Genomic DNA, 14302 nt, shown 5'->3' on the forward strand with positions numbered 1-14302 from the left:
CAAATATGCGCCACACTGTGAACCCACACCAAAAAAGAATGAAAAACACTTTTCTGGAGAACATCCGCACCGTAACACAACATAAACACAACACAACCAATACCCAGAATCCCATGCAGCCCTAACTCTTCCGGTCTAGATTATATACCCCAGCTACCACCAAACCCCCCCACACATCAAACCCCCCACCCCCCTCCCTGCGTCGGTTGATATTCGGGAGTCTCCCGGAAATAATGAGAGGGTTGGCAAGTATGACGCTATCAAGCGACATTCATTCAAAACTCGCGGGCCGCACTAACATCAAATTTCCAGAGACCCCTGGTTAACATAGCACAAAGCAATTTAAGCTTTGTATGCGGTGTTTTTCATTTTTTAAAAAATTTTGTGGCTCCCATTATTTTCTTTATTTTGTGAAACTTGCCATAATGGCTCTTTGAGTGGTAAAGGTTGCCGACCCCTGCTCTAGTGCGACTTATATGTTTTTTTCCTTCTTTATTATGCATTTTCGGCCGGTGCGATATATACTCCGGAGCGATTTATAATCCGAAAAATATGTTTCTTTTTGGGTTTTTTTTACTTTCAAAGCTTAATTCTCTAAATCAAATTCAGATGTATCCAGGGGTTATCAATGACACTTTTAAATAGAAAAAAAAAACAGCCTGCATGGCAGCTTTGTGTGATCAGAGTCAACATTGTAACTTTTTCTCTTTACATTTCACCTGCTTGCTCTTTTATTCCACTGTGTTCTGTTCTGTTTTTTGGTTTGTTTGTTTTTTAAGTATTTTCAAAATGTGCTGTTAAAAACTTAGTAGCCCCTGGGCCACACTTTGGACACAACCTGTTGTAAAGTGTGTTTATTTGCAGTACGGCAACAAAAGACACCGACCTGCAGCAAGCTGACGGCGAGCACGATGGAGCGTGTGCACAAGACAGCGGAGGTGATGCACACCCCAATGACAAAGGCGTCGAACACCAGGAGATAGTGCGTGTTTTTCTGGGCTGAAACACAGTTAGCAGAAGTCGCTGCTGATAAGGTAGAAGAGAAACGCCTTAGCTGCCACGGTGAGCATCTTTGGCTGCAGCAGCTTCGTGAGCAGAAAAAACACAACATGGAATAAATCCTTTCTACCTGTTCCAGATATCTTCCAGTCTCGGCACTCGCTGCTCTGGGCATCGATGTCCAGAAAAAGTTTCACCTTTCCACTGTGACACTGGTTGTCAAAGGTGATCTGGGAACACACAATATCATCACCACTTTCTTTCTTTCTTTTAGTTTATTTCGAACAAGAACACACTTACAGCATAATAAATCACACAATTTCATATAATTTCTGTTTACATCATGTCCGAAAAGGAGTAGGAAGAAGCAAAGCTTATTTAATCCTACCCCTTTCCCACTTCAGAGCGTTTACAAATATATACATTCATTTACTCACCTTTTTATAGTAAAATGACATCCGTGAATGAGTAATACAACGGTTTTGTAATATGTAATTAGTTAAGTCAGTCATTATTAACACACTGAGATGAAGAATATCTTATTTTCAATAAGGTTGAAAGTATTTATCATAGTTCTTCTTTGTACTTTGTAAGCACTATTAATTTGAACAACCTCTTAAACTGGATCATATCAGTACAATGTTTAACTTCTTTACTTAATCCATTCCATAATTTAATTCCACATACTGATATGCTAAAGGTTCTAAGTGTTGTACGTGCATACAAATGTTTTAAATTAGATTTTCCTCTAAGGTTATAATTCTCCTCTTTAGTTGAGAAGAATTGTTGTACATTATTTGGTAGCAGGTTATAGTTTGCTTTGTACATCATTTTAGCTGTTTGCAATTTTACCAAATCATCGAACTTTAATATTTTTGACTCAATAAATAAAGGGTTTGTATGTTCTCTATATCCAACATTATGTATCAGTCTAATTGATCTGTTTTGTAACACGGTTAACGAATGTAGCGCACATTTGTAGTTATTTCCCCATATTTCTGCACAATAACGCAGATATGTAACACTAGCAAGCAGTAGAGAATATGAAGTGATTTTTGGCCCAGGACGTATTTTGCTTTATTCATTATTGAAATGTTTTTTGCCACCTTATGTTGTATATTTTGTATAGGAGATTTCCAGTTCATTTTATCATCTATTAATACTCCCAAAAATCTGGTTTCTTTTACCCTTTCAATGTCTACTCAGTCTATTTGTATTCGTGTATGCTGCTCTTTTCTACTGTTACCAAATAGCATTATTTTAGTTTTACTGAGATTCAAAGATAGTCTATTTTTGTCAAACCATTTTTTAAAATGTGTTCATTTCTTCTGTTATTATTTGTATTATCTTCTGTCTGTTCTCTCCTGAACAGAAAGCAGTTGTGTCTTTACTTTCATTTCAATCAGGTGTATCCAAAGTATTTTTAGATTGTATTATTTTGTCAAAAATCCCAAATATTTCAAGACAAAAGTGTCAGCTTATGTTATAGGTGACAAAGTGTACTATTAGTGGTAGGGATGGGTACTGCTCACATTTGAACCGATACGGTACCAATTACCGGCACCTGGGAATTGATATAGTGTAGGCTTTAACTAGGAAGTAGCTTTTTTCAATACGCTGGATGTGTTATGTTGTGCCCCACAAGGTGTTTGTGCTGTAAGTATTACACACTGGCTGTTTGATTGTAACATTCATCTTAGTGGTAGTTTCCATTACCAGATTTGGAAGTGTTGAAATCGCCATGTAAAATCGCTAATGCTGATATCAGCCTGTATATGGCAAATTCAATGTAAATTAGCATCAAGCTAGCACATTTTGAAAGAGTGGAGTCTAACTTTATGTTGGAGCGTTTTTTGCCAAGCATATTTGCTTAGTTGGTGTTGAAAATGTCAACATTACTTAGAGGGAGTCCACATTGTTCACGTGAGCCTGTGTTTAATCTGCAACCGTGACGTCCCGTGCAACAAAGTTATGGAAATATGGCCCCGTTGTATACGTCGAAAACGTTGAAATAATATCTAAACATTTATCCAAGAAATTATGGGAAGGCTGCTGATGGTGTGTTTGACAGAGAAGCTGAGTGCGTGCTGATGGCCAGGAGATGACGCGTGTCAACGTACCGTAATGGAGAAAGAGTAACAGTCCGGTAACTCTCGTGAGCGAACCGTCTGGAGGTTGATGCCTTTTACCTTGAAGTTTATTTTCATGTCCACTAACCTGAAGAGGAAGATACAGAATATCACGACTGGCACTAATCCAACAGGTGTGAGGAGTACCTGTAGAAGTCCAGGTCGAAAAAGGAAGCGTTGGAACTTTTCCATTCATGTGCCCTCTTTGGATCGAGTGATAAACAAACTGAAGGCGAGAAGATGAAAAGGAGAAAATACTCAATAAAATTGTTTGTTTACTTCTGATACCGATATTGGAGCTTGGAGTATCAATCAAAGTTGACTTCTATAGCCCTCAATCACAAACGAGTATTGGACGGTACCCATATTCAAGACTAGGAGACTAGATGTTAGAATAATTTTATCTAAGTTATCACAAAAACTTTGTGTTGAAATTAGTTCCCAGCGAGATGACCAAAAGCTGTCTTTGAAACCTACCAAGAAGAAGGCTTGTAAAACTCCACTGTGTAAGGAGGGGAGCAACATGAAGGTGTTTCTGTTTTCTTTCATGTATTGTAATCAACAGAAATATATTGTTTTAACCCGAGGACTACAAAGCGGAGAGAAGGCAGGATCTGCCTAAGTTCCAGACGACTTCTTTTTTAACCTCCTTTTTCCGCTATTTTACGAACCTCTTTTTGAACTGTTTACGAATCTCTTTTTGAACTCTTTTACGACTTTTTCCGTGAACCGTTTACGACCTTTTCTTTTGAACTGTTGTAATCAAAGGCGATGGCTGTTTACGACCTCGTCCCTTAGAAGCAGCTGTTGCCATGTGGTCAGAGAAAGTCCAAATAAAGGGGGAGGCGTACAATCTTACGCCAGAGCGTGCTGAGACACAGTGCAAGGGTACAGTGTCCGTGCGTCTCTCCTCAAATTGAGCCAAATTTTATTCTGTCTGTTTAATTCTTTGCTTCTTGTCTTGTTTAATAGATGTCATCAGGGTTTGAACCTGACACTAGATGTAAAATACTAGATTATAATAGACTATATGTAGAAGACTAGATTATAGACTACGTGTAGAAGACTAGATGTAGAAGACTAGATTATAATAGACTATATGTAGAAGACTAGATTATAGACTACGTGTAGAAGACTAGATGTAGAAGACTAGATTATAATAGACTAGATGTAGAAGACTACATTATAATAGACTAGATGTAGAAGACTAGAAATACACGATTAGATACAAAAGACTATAAAGTACTAGATATAGACGACTAGATACAGAAGACTAGAAATAAACAATTAGATACAAAAGACTATATAAAAGACTAGATATAGAAGTCTATGGCTACGTTCACACTGCAGCGTCGGATTTCCAATTCAGATTTTTTTGTCAAATCCGATCTTTTTAGCGGCCCTTCACATTACCAAAAAAACAAATTACATTTTTAATGTGAATGCAATCTGACCCGCATACGGTCATGGCGCCGCACACAATGCAGTGTTTACGGAAGTAAACATGCCTTCCACTCTCGTCGGTCTCAGTACTGGCACATTTGTGGCAATTTCAAGGATTTTGTGCAATCAAAGTCAACATTTTCTGAACAGAATTATTGTGCGTAGAAGATTAAGAAAGAAGCGTTTTGGCTCTGGCAGTTTTACGGGATATTTTACTTCGATGTCTGAGCGTGTCCGTGGGCGAGCAGTCAGAGACAGGAGTGCTGGAACTTTCACACAAGTTCCTAAAACATTTTATTTTCACCTGTTTTCTGCTCCGTTCTCAACTATTTATTTTGCAACCGTCTATTTTGGGGCGGTATAGCTCGGTTGGTAGAGCGGCCGTGCCAGCAACTTGAGGGTTGCAGGTTCGATCCCCGCTTCCGCCATCCTAGTCACTGCCGTTGTGTCCTTGGGCAAGACACTTTACCCACCTGCTCCCAGTGCCACCCACACTGGTTTAAATGTAACTTAGATATTGGGTTTCACAATGTAAAGCGCATTGAGTCACTTGAGAAAAAGCGCTATATAAATGTAATTCACTTCACTTCACTTATTTTGGAGAATAATGATGACGCTTATTGCTTTTTGACGACGTTCTGGTCAGATGAACGCGACCTGAGCACGGGAGCGTTCACATTGAAGAAGCGTGGCATATATATCCGATTTATTAAAGAGGCCTGGGTCGGATATGAAAAACACGAACATGAGAAAACCCGATACACGTCGCTTGTCTGCAAAAAAATGGGAATTGACCTCCAGTGTGAACAAGGTCTTGGATTGATACACCGCTGATGTACAACTAAAACACACTTAAGTATTTTCTGCCAACGAACTAAATGCAGGTTTTAAAAAGGTGGTCTACTTGTCTCCAATTGAGCATCTATGTCGTAGGCCTGGTCGGAAGGCTGGATGCTGCCTCTCCTGTAGAGGTTCTTGCAGACGACCAGAGGCAGCAGGCGGCCGTCATCATCCTCAGCGTAACTGATGGGACCCACAGAAAGGCGGCCCAGCTGGCTGTACTGTAAACAAAGATGGCGCCACTGTCACACACCAACATGGATCCAAAATACCTTCATGTCACTTTAAACATTTCAATAATCTACATTGTTATTATTATTACATTAGTTTATTTCAAAGAGGACAACGCAATTTCATGAAAACTAGAGATGTCCGATAATATCGGACTGCCGCAATTATCGGCCGATAAATGCTTTAAAATGTAATATCGGAAATGATCAGTATCGGTTTCAAAAAGTAAAATGTATGACTTTAAAACGCCACTGTACGGAGTGGTACACGGACGTAAGGAGAAGTACAGAGCACCAATAAACCTTAAAAGGCACTGCCTTTGCGTGCCAGCCCAGTCACATAATATCTACGGCTTTTCACACACACAAGTGAATGCACAACAGCCATACAGGTCACACTGAGGGTGGCCGTAAAAACAACTTTAACACTGTTACAAATATGCGCCACACTGTGAACCCACACCAAACAAGAATGACAAACACATTTCGGGAAAACATCCGCACCGTAACACAACATAAACACAACAGAACAAATACCAAGAACCCCTTGCAGCACTAACTCTTCCGGGACGCTACAATATACACCCTCCCCCCGACAGTCCCAGTTTAAAAATACTGTATTTTTTTTAGAATGGAACAGTGATAGTGCCTAGGTTTTTTTATCCATAACTTTAATTGCTTGTTTGCACAATATTTCCAATGGTTTTTTTAACTCTGACCAGCCTGAGACCATCTGGTAAGGCAATAGTTGAAGTGGCTGAAAATCATCGAATGCAAATACAATTTTCATTTTGAATTGAACGAAAATTTGCGAGATTGATTATTTTACACAATTTGCCAATATGGGCTTTAAAGGAAAGCTCTGGAACTATTAACCCAAGATATTTAAAGTGGCTGACAATTTCTATTATTTCTCCATTAATATGTACATATGTCGGGGTCAGATGACACTTTTTTTGTTTTAGTTACATACATGCCTACAGTTTTAGAAAGGCTTAGCTGCAGACAGCACTCCTGCAACCAAGTTGTAACATAGGACATTGTTTTCGTGAGTTTAGCAGCATCAATGTCTTTGGAGTGACCATGAACGAAGAAATTAAGCATTCAGTTTCATGACAAACAGTGGGCAAATCATTAATATAGAGGCTAAATAAAAGGGGGCCTAATATTGACCCGAGGGACTCCGGAGTTTAGCCTAAGAGTCAGATCTGCAGTTAACTGATACAGTGTTCGATCATGCAGATACGATTCAAACCAGCTCACAGCATTTTGAGAGAAGTTAAATTGAGAGCTTGGTAAGAAAAACAATGATTTACTGTATCAAATGCTTTCCTGAAGTCCAAAAACACCACCCTTACAACTCCACCCTTATCAAGAAATAATTGTATTTTGTCATTGTCGTCGTCATGGGCATCAAAGTTTGACTTGCCTGCTCCAGGACATGAAAGATGCTGTCATAGACGCCTTGTTGCGTGTAGACGGCCACGCAGTAGTCGTCCTCGTCCACGCCGCCATAGTCCTTCAGGAACAAGTTTTTCAGGGCCATGGTGTTCTCCTCCTTGTAGGACACCACCAGCTGGTTGTTGAGGCCAAACAATACCAGCTGAAGGTAACAAACATGAGCTTGATTAGAATTCTTACTTGTGACATCTCATGAAAAACTATCAACAACTTCAGGAAAAACAGGAAATGTCCCAAGTAAGGCTTAGGGAACAATTGTGTCCTGTCGCTCATGTCTTTTATTAAACATTCACATACAATTAAACATTAGAACACAACTAAGAACTGGAAATGGAAATGGCCGACTATATGTGTTTATAGTCGGAGTGTAAATCTTTGGGCTCGTAGCGATTCTATCCGATTCCGATTCCTGGGGTGACGATTCGATTCAAAATGGATTCTCAATTCAAACCAATTCCCGCAATGTATTATTTGGTATAATAGTTATAATGGAACTTTTTCAAAACAAGTTTCAGGTTAGAAAAGCTTCTTCTTATTGCATAAAGATGGCTTAAAAACATATTTTTTTTAATTTAAAATTAATTTCTGAAAATTATGAATGGGTTCAGAATCAAGATGAATAAGGATCGCGATTCGAGTGTGAATCATTTTTTTTGTGCACCCATAGTTTTTAAAGTAGAGTACACTTATGCCTTAAAGAAAAGTGTTTAATGGCGCTATCTGCAGGTGAAACAAAAAAGAAGAGCAAAGAAGCCCGCAGAAAGATGCATTGACAAGACGTGATGTCGTGTGAGTACAATGCTGTGTACTGTAATAGTTTTTTAATGTGTAAAACTTCATCGTAAATGTGTTTAATAACTGTGAGAGGCATATTTTAGGTTTGAGAGCAGTGGTGTCAAGCTTGTTTTCATTGAGCGCCATATTGCAGTTAGGGCCGTTGGGAATTGGAACGGGATCGAATCATGAGGAGCCCAAAGATTCACACACATAATTATTATTAGACAATATGTTTTGGGTGGATCTTACGGGGTTTACTGTGACATTCACTACGCCAACCAATGGCAGGGATGCTTGGAACTCAAATGTTGACGTGCAAATGACAGCATAAAAATGAGCTGAGACACAGCTCTTATTTCAAAACACTCTTAAATTGAGGTTTGATTGTACTTGGCCGCCCTCCTACCGTACGTCAAAAAACAGCTGCCTAGAAGATGATAGTCATAATTTCCTTCTGCCGTCACGGATTTGCTGATGTCTCACGTCATGTTTTGAAGTCAAATTTGAGGGATATTTTTCCACAAATCTTTGTTTGAACTGCAAATTATGTGATGTCTGTGACTTGTAAGTTTCTTATTTTTACACTTGTACAACGTTCACCAAAAATCAAATGTTAAGCATTTCTTGTACAGTTAAACAATAAATTATCTATAAAGTAATTTTCCTTTTCAATCATCAACTCTGTGGATCTTTTTGTTGGTTTAGTTTCCACCAGAAAAAAAAAACCAAATTACATTATTGCGTCAGACAGAGGAAATAATTTAAATGCTGTCAGCAGCAGAAGAGATCAAAGTTCATGTTCATGCTTGTATAATCAAACGACAATAAAACAAAGTGTGTGGTTTGGTACAAGATAACAAATGTGTGTTCATTTATTCATGTTCAGGTACGTACTTGTGTGGTGATCATGACTATCTTGAGGATTTGGACCGCCAACTTCCATGGGATGTGTCTTCTTGCCCTGTATTTCTCACACGGGCTCATGAAGTAATACTTCAAATCATCCCTCAGCCTCTCCTCTTTGATCAAGTCCACAGTTGTGGTTGAGCTACAAACAAAGTATCAACATGTTTTACGGTCTAAAGAGACAAAGTATCAACATTTGTTACGGTCAAACAAAGTATCAACATTTGTTACGGTCTAAGAAAGTAAGTATCAACATTTGTCACGGTCTAAGAAAGTAAGTATCAACATTTGTTACGGTCTAAGAAAGTAAGTATCAACATTTGTTACGGTCTAAGAAACAAAGTATCAACATTTGTTACGGTCTAAGAAAGTAAGTATCAACATTTGTTACGGTCTAAGAAAGTAAGTATCAACATTTGTTACGGTCTAAGAAAGTATCAACATTTGTTACGGTCTAAGAAAGTAAGTATCAACATTTGTTACGGTCTAAGAAACAAAGTATCAACATTTGTTACGGTCTAAGAAAGTAAGTATCAACATTTGTTATGGTCTAAGAAAGTAAGTATCAACATTTGTTACGGTCTAAGAAAGTATCAACATTTGTTACGGTCTAAGAAAGCAAGTATCAACATTTGTTACGGTCTAAGAAAGTAAGTATCAACATTTGTTACGGTCTAAGAAACAAAGTATCAACATTTGTTATGGTCTAAGAAACAAAGTATCAACATTTGTTAGGGTCTAAGAAAGTAAGTATCAACATTTTTTACGGTGTAAGAAAGTATCAACATGTGTTATGGTCTAAAACAAAGTATCAACATTCGTTACAGTCTATATACAAAATATCAACATTTGTTACGGTCTAAGAAACAAAGTATCAACATTTGTTACAGTCTATATACAAAATATCAACATTTGCTAAGGTCTAAGAGACAAAGTATCAACATTTGTTACGGTCTAAGAAACAAAGTATCAAAATTTGTTATAGTCTATATACAAAATATAAACATTTGTTACCGTCTAAGAAACAAAGTATCAACATTTGTTACCGTCTAAGAAACAAAGTATCAACATTTGTAATTTTATGTCAGTTTTACTCCTCATACTGACATGTTATACATTTTGGGTCAGAGTTCTACTCCACATATTGATTTTAATGCCACATTTACTCAATATACTGAGATACGAACACAGGGAAATAGTTTTTTGTGTCAGTTTTACTCCACATACTGACATAGTATACGTTTTGGGTCAGAGTTTTACTCCACATATTGATTTTAATGCCACGTTTACTCAATATACTGAGATACGAACACAGGGAAATTGTTTTTTGTGTCAGTTCTTCTCCACATACTGACATGGTATACGTTTTGGGTCAGAGTTTTACTCCACATATTGATTTTAATGCCACGTTTACTCAATACACTGAGATACGAACACAGGGAAATAGTTTATGTCAGTTTTACTCCTCATACTGACATGTTATACGTTTTGGGTCAGAGTTTTACTCCACATATTGATTTGAATGCCACGTTTACTCAATATATTGAGATACGAACACAGGGAAATAGTTTTTTGTGTCAGTTTTACTCCACATACTGACATGCTATATGTTGTGGGTCTGAGTTTTATTCCACATATTGATTTTAATGCCACGTTTACTCAATATACTGAGATACGAACACAGGGAAATAGTTTTTTGTGTCAGTTTTACTCCACATACTGACATGCTATATGTTGTGGGTCTGAGTTTTATTCCACATATTGATTTTAATGCCACGTTTACTCAATATACTGAGATACGAACACAGGGAAATTGTTTTTTGTGTCAGTTTTTCTCCACATACTGACATGGTATACGTTTTGGGTCAGAGTTTTACTCCACATATTGATTTTAATGCCACGTTTACTCAATATACTGAGATACGAACACAGGGAAATAGTTTATGTCAGTTTTACTCCTCATACTGACATGTTATACGTTTTGGGTCAGAGTTCTACTCCACATATTGATTTTAATGCCACGTTTACTCAATATACTGAGATACGAACACAGGGAAATTGTTTTTTATGTCAGTTTTACTCCACATACTGACATGCTATACGTTGTGGGTCTGAGTTTTACTCCACATACTGACATGTTATACGTTTTGGGTCAGAGTTTTACTCCACATATTGATTTTAATGCCACGTTTACTCAATATACAGAGATACAAACACAGGGAAATCGTTTTTTGTGTCAGTTTTACTCCACATACTGACATGCTATACGTTGTGGGTCTGAGTTTTACTCCACATACTGACATGTTATACGTTTTGGGTCAGAGTTTTACTCCACATATTGATTTAAATGCCACATTTTCTCAATATACTGAGATACGAACACAGGGAAATAGTTTATGTCAGTTTTACTCCTCATACTGACATGTTATACGTTTTGGGTCAGAGTTCTACTCCACATATTGATTTTAATGCCACGTTTACTCAATATACTGAGATACGAACACAGGGAAATTGTTTTTTATGTCAGTTTTACTCCACATACTGACATGCTATACGTTGTGGGTCTGAGTTTTACTCCACATACTGACATGTTATACGTTTTGGGTCAGAGTTTTACTCCACATATTGATTTTAATGCCACGTTTACTCAATATACAGAGATACGAACACAGGGAAATCGTTTTTTGTGTCAGTTTTACTCCACATACTGACATGCTATACGTTGTGGGTCTGAGTTTTACTCCACATACTGACATGTTATACGTTTTGGGTCAGAGTTTTACTCCACATATTGATTTAAATGCCACATTTTCTCAATATACTGAGATACGAACACAGGGAAATAGTTTATGTCAGTTTTACTCCTCATACTGACATGTTATACGTTTTGGGTCAGAGTTCTACTCCACATATTGATTTTAATGCCACGTTTACTCAATATACTTAGATAGGAACACAGGTAAAGTTTTTTGTGACAGTTTTACTCCACATACTGACATGCTACACGTTGTGGGTCTGCGTTTTATTCCACATATTGTTTTTAATACTATTACTCAACATATTGATCGAGATACTAACATAGGGAATTATTTTTTTGTATCAGTTTTCCTCCGCATACTGACAATTTTAGTGTTGTACAGGCATATAGATCAACCAGCATTAGTATGGAGTGTTGTTGTTTTTTGCATTTTTAGCTGTTTGAAAATGTATCAGATGGATGCATTTCCAAATACAGTAGGAGGAATCTGACAGGTTGTGTTAGTTTGAAGACGAAGACAAGAAAACAAAGCATTTTTGTGCCTACAATTAAGAGCAGAAGTGCAGCAAAAAGTGCCAATGGTGAAGGAGAAAGCAGAAGTGAATAATTCAGTGGAGCAAAGTGTATGTTTTTCAAGAAGTCCATAAGGTGAAAAAAAGACATTGGTTCCTTTCAAAGTCCAAAGTTTCTTCAGGAAGTTCAATATTTACCTTTAGTGTTGACTTTTAGCGTCAGGACATATTTGATTCATCAGCTGCTAACTGCCAATAGCTTGATTAAGTAGCATGGCTCGGCAATATCTATCTGTTTTTTTAATCCCATCAACTTTTTGAACACTTCCTCTTTGTCTGGCAGCAACGAGGAAATAAGACGCTTGAAAATGAAACTGACCTGACCGAGTTGCTCCTGTCCAGATATCGAGTTAATAACTCCATGGCGGCTCGATTATGCGCGCGACGGTCAATCAGCGTCTTCTCGACAGGTACCAGCTGGGATGTGCACAGGAGCGCGCGCCTGCCAGCCGGCCAATCAGCGAGCGACTTTGCAGGCACGTGTCTGACTGCCAAACTGTGAGCGGAAGTGTGATCCCAGTGTGTCTTTAAAGGCACCAGAGTAACATAAATATTAGGGGTGTGGGAAATAATCGAATCGCGATTCTCACGTTGTGCGATTCAGAATCAAATCTCTTTTTTTTTTAATCGATTTATTTTTTTAATTTTATTTTAAATATTTTGTAATTTTTTGTAATTATTTTTGTAATTATTTTTTTATAAATTTTTTATTAATTTTGTATTTTTAATTATTTTTACATTATTTTTTTTTAAAAAATTTTAAAATTATTTTAAAATTATTTTAAAATTATTTTAAAATTATTTTAAAATTATTTTAAAATTATTTTTAAAAAATTGTTTATTTTTTTTAATTATTTTTTTTAATAATATTTCTTTAAATTTGTAGTATTTAAAAAAAATTCAATATTTTTTAAACAATTTTTAAATTTGTATTTAATATTTTTTTAATTGTTTTTTAATATTTTTTTATTTTTATTTTTGTGTAATTTAAAAAAAACATTTTACAATTTTTTTTTAAATTGTTTTTAATTTTTAGCAAAAAATTTTTTTTATTTTGTTTTAATTTTTTTATAATTTTTTTATAATGTTTTTGTAATTTAAAAAAAAATTTAAATATATTTTTTTAAATTGTTTTTCCTTTTTTTAATTTTTAATTTTTTTTTAATTTTTAATTTAATTTAATTTTATTTATTTTACAATTTATTTTTTTTTAATTGTTTTTAATTTTTAGTAAAAAAAAATCCATCCATCCATCCATCCATTTTCTACCGCTTATTCCCTTCGGGGTCGCGGGGGGCGCTGGAGCCTATCTCAGCTACAATCGGGCGGGAGGCGGGGTACACCCTGGACAAGTCGCCACCTCATCGCAGGGCCAACACAGATAGACAGACAACATTCACACCCACATTCACACACTAGGGCCAATTTAGTGTTGCCAATCAGCCTATCCCCTTGTATTTTGTTTTAATTTTTTTATAATTTTTTTATAATTTTTTTGTAATTTTAAAAAAATAAATACATTTTTAAAAAATACCTTTTTTTTAATTGTTTTTCCTTTTTTTAAATTTTTTAATTTTAAATATTTTTTTATTTTTTTAATTTAATTTAATTTAATTTTATTTTATTTTATTTTGTATTTTATTTTTTTATTTATCAATCCAACAAAACAATACACAGCGATACCATAACAATGCAATCCAATTCCAAAACCAAACCCGACCCAGCAACATTCAGAACTGCAGTAAACAGAGCAATTGAGAGGAGACACAAATACGACACAAAACAAACCAAAAGTAGTGAAACAAAAATGAATATTATCAACAACAGTATCAATATTAGTTACAATTTCAACATAGCAGTGATTACAAATCCCTCATTGACATTATCATTAGACATTTATAAAAACAAAAATAAATGAACAATAGTGTCACAGTGGCTTACATTTGCATCGCATCTCATAAGCTTGACAACCCACTGTGTCCAATATTTTCACAAAGATAAAATAAGTCATATTTTTGGTTCATTTAATAGTTAAAACAAATTTACATTATTGCAATCAGTTGATAAAACATTGTCCTTTACAATTATAAAAGCTTTTTACAAAAATCTATTACTCTGCTTGCATGTCAGCAGACTGGGGTAGATCTTGCTGAAATCTATGTATTGAATGAATAGAGAATCCTTTTG

At 36.1% G+C, this 14302-nt stretch overlaps 1 protein-coding gene across 1 annotated transcript in view; it reads right to left on the reverse strand.

The window, feature by feature from the left end:
- The window catches only part of LOC133635111 (mucolipin-2-like), a 29599-nt gene extending 16998 nt beyond the window's left edge, over positions 1 to 12601 (reverse strand). Inside the window, exons 1-8 of the mRNA XM_062027888.1 lie at positions 12435 to 12601; positions 8774 to 8927; positions 7071 to 7244; positions 5476 to 5632; positions 3276 to 3354; positions 3120 to 3216; positions 1130 to 1229; positions 887 to 999 (exon numbers count right to left, since the gene is read on the reverse strand). Coding sequence (XP_061883872.1) covers positions 887 to 999; positions 1130 to 1229; positions 3120 to 3216; positions 3276 to 3354; positions 5476 to 5632; positions 7071 to 7244; positions 8774 to 8927; positions 12435 to 12478 — 918 coding nt within the window. The 5' untranslated portion in view covers positions 12479 to 12601. The remainder of the gene's footprint in view (positions 1 to 886; positions 1000 to 1129; positions 1230 to 3119; positions 3217 to 3275; positions 3355 to 5475; positions 5633 to 7070; positions 7245 to 8773; positions 8928 to 12434) is intronic.
- Between the last annotated feature and the right edge of the window lie 1701 nt (positions 12602 to 14302).

Source organism: Entelurus aequoreus, linkage group LG19 (genome assembly GCF_033978785.1).
Source record: "Entelurus aequoreus isolate RoL-2023_Sb linkage group LG19, RoL_Eaeq_v1.1, whole genome shotgun sequence".
Taxonomy (NCBI): Eukaryota; Metazoa; Chordata; class Actinopteri; order Syngnathiformes; family Syngnathidae; genus Entelurus; species Entelurus aequoreus.